This window comes from Gossypium arboreum, chromosome 12 (genome assembly GCF_025698485.1).
Source record: "Gossypium arboreum isolate Shixiya-1 chromosome 12, ASM2569848v2, whole genome shotgun sequence".
Taxonomy (NCBI): Eukaryota; Viridiplantae; Streptophyta; class Magnoliopsida; order Malvales; family Malvaceae; genus Gossypium; species Gossypium arboreum.
In genome coordinates, this window is record NC_069081.1 from 94387204 (window position 1) to 94392874 (window position 5671).

The 5671-nt window shown below is 33.3% G+C and overlaps 1 protein-coding gene across 1 annotated transcript; it reads left to right on the forward strand.

Moving 5' to 3' along the window:
- The first annotated feature begins 1069 nt into the window (after positions 1-1069).
- LOC108477929 (DELLA protein RGL1-like) lies at positions 1070-3043 on the forward strand. The gene has a single exon (XM_017780394.2). It carries the CDS (start codon positions 1080-1082, stop codon positions 2892-2894), a length of 1815 nt encoding a protein of 604 aa, XP_017635883.2. The 5' UTR covers positions 1070-1079; the 3' UTR covers positions 2895-3043.
- The last annotated feature ends 2628 nt before the right edge of the window (positions 3044-5671 follow it).

The window sequence follows — 5671 nt, forward strand, 5'->3', positions numbered from 1 at the left end:
ATTGATTCCAAACTATAATATTATATCAATCAAGTTTTTTTTTGTTAATTTAACTGTTAATTTAGGCATTAAATATAAAAGTTTAGATTTAATATGGAGCATATTTGAAATTTAAATTATAGACATGTATATAGTTGTTGTATGAATAACTTAAATCTGACGTGAAATATAAAATTAAGAATTATGCAATGGAAGACGGATAAAATTAAAAATTGGGAGTTAAAGCTAAAATTTTGTATTGAAATTATATAAATTAAAATTTTAACTTTTGATGAGGCAAAAAGAAAGTAATTTTTCTATTTAACAGATAAACTAAAAGGAATTAAATTGCATGAGAGAGACTAAAATTGCAATTGTATCATTTTAATCGGGGGCTAAGGCTCCAACCTCTAGGTACATCGCTGTCTGACATGTTAAAAAATATATTAGGTACAAAATTTATACATAATAATATATTTGGCTGCTAATGTTTATCTATTTCATTACATTGATCTTAATTCTTTTGTATTACTTTGCTTCTCAATTTTCAATTAATTAAATTGTTTTTTGTTAAATAGATAAATTGATTGAACTGTTAAAATTTTAACTATATTAACACAACAACTTCCAAAGTAATTCACGTCAGTGCCAATACAACTTTAAACAATTCATGTATCTTTTGTCCATTAAAAAATCAATTTAATTTGAGAGTTGAGAATTAAAGTGATAAAGAAAAAAATAAAGCGAAATGAAAAAATAAATAAATTTATCGTTATACCTAAAATCTAAATGAATAAACGTTAAATTTATAATTATACCTGAAATTTAAAAAGCCTTCCGTACTTAATGTGCACACAATTTAATCCTAATGTATTAAATATGCTCTACCTCATAGGTTATATTTTGACAATATCAATAGAAGTATCTACTTAATACGATAGTGATATTTTAAAATTCTTTGAATTAATTTAAAATTTGAATTGCAATTCAAGGATGTATAATGCAATTAACTTGATTAGTAGGTATATAAAAAAATCTATTTGGAGTTGATATTTATTATGATTATCATTACATAGATACTCTTGTGGAAGTAAAATTTGATGCAAAGTTTCAAAAGTTCTAAAATGGATAATGGATTATTCCCTTTCAGTAGTCCATTCGACTTCAATGGAATCCAAGGAAATTACAACCTTCCTGATTTCGAGAAAGATGGTACTGTAATAAAAGGAAAACATGACCCTCTGTTTGGATTCCAAGAAATTGGAGATGATCCAGACAATGATCCTGTTTTTCCTAATCATGGTCTTTATCCAAACGTAACAAAGATGTCTGAAAATCAAGAACAACAACAGGGACGAGCAGCAACCAAGTCAGCTTTTTCCGATGAATACAGTTTCAGCTCTGTTTTCTCGGGAAACATGGTGTTCCAAGAATTTTCTAGGCCGGAAAACATGAAACCCATTAAGGACAGCAATATGCAGTCTTCGTGTCGGTCGTCGTCTCTGGAACTGCTAACCAATTACGGAAATGGTTTCAAGAAATTGAGATTCAGCAAATATGTTGGGAGTGACGGCAGGGATGGAACGGATGAACGTGGTGGCAGCCAGAAGAAACTTTCAGCGGAGGAGATCATGAGGGTGACCGGAGCGAGGTACATACAGCTTTCGGACATGAGGTACGATGATTTCTCCATGATTATGCATCCGTTCGGTCATGCTCTTTCGGGTTTGTCCGATGACGAGAAGAAAGACGTCGAGCTCGTGCACTTACTCCTAACCGCAGCGGAGAAAGTTGGTTACGAACAATTCGAACGTGCTAGCCGGTTGCTTTCGCGTTGCGAATGGATTGCGTCGGAACGAGCCAGTCCGGTCCAACGGATCGTATATTATTTTGCCGAAGGTCTTCGAGAAAGGATTGATACAGGAATGGGGAGGATCATAGCGAAGGAACCGGAGATGATATTTAAGACCGGTATTGAAAACGGGTTGAATACGAACCTTATATCGGTTAGAATTCATGAGTATGTACCGTTTTTTCAAGTAACGCAATTCATGGGAATACAAGCCATTCTAGAGAACGTGGCATCTGCTAGTAAGATCCATATAATTGATCTTGAACTTCGGAGTGGAGTTCAATGGACCGGCCTAATGCAAGCTCTGGCGGAACGTGAAATTCGCCACGTCGAGATTCTCAAGATAACGGCCGTGGGATTTGTCGGCAACGAGAAGATAGCGGAGACCGGAAAGAGGTTGGAAAGTGTTGCTGCATCGTTTAAGTTACCCTTTTCGTTCATTGCGGTTTACGTCGAAGACATGGAAGACATCAAGGAAGAGTTATTGAAAATCGGAAACGACGAATCGTTGGCTGTTTTCTGTCCGTTGGTGCTTAGAACAATGATTTCAATTCCTACATGCTTGGAAAATCTGATGCGGGTGATGAAAAATTTGAACCCTACTGTAGTAATTGTCATCGAAATCGAAGCAAACCACAACTCTCCGTCGTTCGTGAACCGATTCATCGAAGCGTTATTCTTTTACAGCACATTTTTTGACTGCCTTGACACTTGCTTGGAACATGAAGGTGAATTGAGAGCCGAGGTCGAGTCCGTGCTTTGCAATGGGATTCGGAACATTGTGGCGACGGAAGGCAAAGAGAGGGTCGTTAGAAGTGTGAAGTTGGAAGTGTGGTCGGCATTCTTCGCGAGGTTTAGAATGACCGAATTGGGGTTTAGCGAGTCTTCCTTATACCAAGGTAGTTTGGTGATCAAACAGTTTCCGAGTGCCGCTAGTTATTGCACGCTTGACAAGTGCGGAAAGAGTGTGATTGTTGGATGGAAGGGAACTCCGGTTCAATCGGTTTCGGCCTGGAAGTTTTCGAGAGATAGAGGGAGGGTATTCGGAAACTATAGATTCTGAAATCCGAAATTGTTAGTAGTTTATTACATTGTAGGTTCATTGAGTTCAAATGTTAAACAATAAACTCTTAGTTTTCCATGTTTTCTTGCATGTTTATGTCTATTGGTTGGTGCAATCAGCAGGTTACCTATAATGGCAATTTCATGTTTATGTTGTATTTTCGAAACTCTCGTAATTATCCTTTCAAATAATATTTTCTTTAAATAAAACCTATTTAATAAAGAGTAGATAAACCCTTAAAAATTAATATAGAAAATTTAAAATTTTAAACCTTAATTAAAATTTTTAACATATGGTATCACATAGTAGTTCATTGCAAGTAGAAGTAGGTTTTGTATTAAAAAATTATAGGTTAAATATTAATTGATGTATATATGTCCTTTCTCTCATTATAATATGAAGGTTAAAATATGCTTAAGTTGTTGTACTTTTCGATAATTTGAAATTTAGTTCTATATTTTTATTTTAAAGAATTTAGTTTTTTTATTTTTTAAATTCTAAAATTCAAGTGCAATTGTTAATGTAAGAGGCCTATTTTGCCCGGCCCATTAGAAACTCAAAGAACAAAACAAAAAAAAAAGTCCAATATTAAACCTAACCAAAATCTAGCCCAGATACAAGACCAAAAAAAATTTAAATCATAACAGCCCAGTTTACAATCCAATTACAAAAACTTGTGGCCTATCTGCAAGAACAGGCCCGAAAAGCCCAAAATATCAAGGTTTTAGAAACCCTAGGGCTCTCTCCCACTTCGCACCGCAGCCGAGCCCCCCGGAACCTCCATATGCTCCAATAAGCCAAATTACACAGCGCCTCAGATGCCAAAGACAGGTCCCGTCAGACGCTAACGCACACCAGTACTGCGAGTAAATACAAAACCACACAACAGCAAATACGAAAAGAAAAATTTGTATTTTTATTTGGATTTTTCTTATTCTGTTTCGGCTATAAAGCCAAGAACACGACCATTGTAATTTTTTTGACACGCATATTACGCGCTACACAAACTCAATACAAAGAAAAATCAAAACTTTGAAAGGTGATTTTCCAGGGCTTCATTTATCTCCTTTTTGAATCTGTTCTTTTCTTCCTAGTTTTGTGCATATACTCTTTAGCATAAGAAAATAAAACGAAAAGAAGGGTTTACCTTGCGAGCTAGCCATCGTTTCCCTTTCACTTCTTTGAAATCAAAGTCTGAACGGGGTCTCAAGGCCGAGAACCACTCCTTTGGAGTCCGAGTGCATTGATCACCGTACGTGGTGGCGCATTAGCGCCAAGGGGAGCATTTGGGGCTTGACTGGGCAACAAAAGGGGGAGGCTAGGGCATTGCTAGGGTTCAGTTGAATGAAGGCACATTTAGCCTTATAAGGAAGCAAAAACGGTGTCGTTTAAACCAGATGCAATGGTTTAAAAACTACGTCGTTTGGAAACCATGCCCGATGACCCGACCCGAATACCCTCAGGACCCGCGTGTTTCTGCGGTGAAGGGTTATTTGTATGTTTGGTCCTTTTCTTTCGCGCTGGTGTGTGATTAGGATTAGTCCATATTTCTTTGCTCTTTTAAATCCGCCCCGTAGTTTACGATTGTTGCAAATGAATCCGCATCTGAGCACTGCGTTTTGGGAGCTAGGTTATTTCCAGCTTGAGTCCCCACGCATTTGCGCGCATCACATGGTGGTCCTTTTATTATTATTATTTTATTTTCAAATTATCCCTTTTGTTTTAGTTCAATTCTAATTTAGCCTCTTTATTTTATAGTCCTTTTTACTCTTAATTACTTATTTGTACAATTGTTTTGAAGATTTTTTTTATTAGATTATGTTAATATTTTGTATAATATTTTTATTCTCTATATATATATTTGTACATGCATAACTTTATTTTGTTTTATAAAACCATCACTTTATTTCTTTTTGCATTAAGCTATTTTAATACTCCCATATAACCTCTTGTTTAAACATTAATATATATATACATATACTTTGTATTAACGTTAATTTCATTTCATATATATATTATTAACCTTATATTATTTTACACATATGATTTCTTAAATTTATTCTTGTATTTCATTATATAGTCCTCGTAATATCTCTTTTAAGTAGTTATTATATATGTATGTATATTTATTGATACCTATATTTGATCTATATATATTATTAAATCTATGTATTTTATACATATAGTTTTCTTCATATATATATATATAAGCATGGTCCTAAATCTATTATATAATTTATTATAAAATTAATTTAAGCTTGTATATTTCTATGTTTTTACAAATAATTGTTTTTAAAAGTTATTTATGTATATATGTTTTGTAGATCTATTATGTATATTATATCTTGTCATATATTTTTATTATTCTTTCATATTATATATCATTTAAGTTATCATGTACCTTGTCATTTTTAAATGAATTTGTGTTTAAAATAGTTTGCATATGATTTGATTCAAACTTTTATTCTATAATATCTATTTCAAAATTATATATCCCTAGCTTTTATGCTAATTTGTCAACCTATATTATGTGTCCATTTATTCGTTATTATTTTAAAATCGTTTTATAGCACATCGGCTTCTAATTGCTATGTTTTTTTTTTTTTTGCATCTTGCATTGATTATTTTATATCATGCTATGTATACTATTGTGGCATATTATTGTGTGTATTGTTTTGGTTGTGTTGAATTGTTATATTATTATTTTCGTCATTGTATTATTATATCAATTATTTCCCATGCATGATTGTAATCGGATTATTTTTTTTAGGTTAGTT

What these genes read in the sequence shown, in the direction of transcription:
- LOC108477929 (XM_017780394.2), top strand. Translation starts at nt 1,080, where the DNA reads ATGCAAAGTTTCAAAAGTTCTAAAATGGATAATGGATTATTCCCTTTC.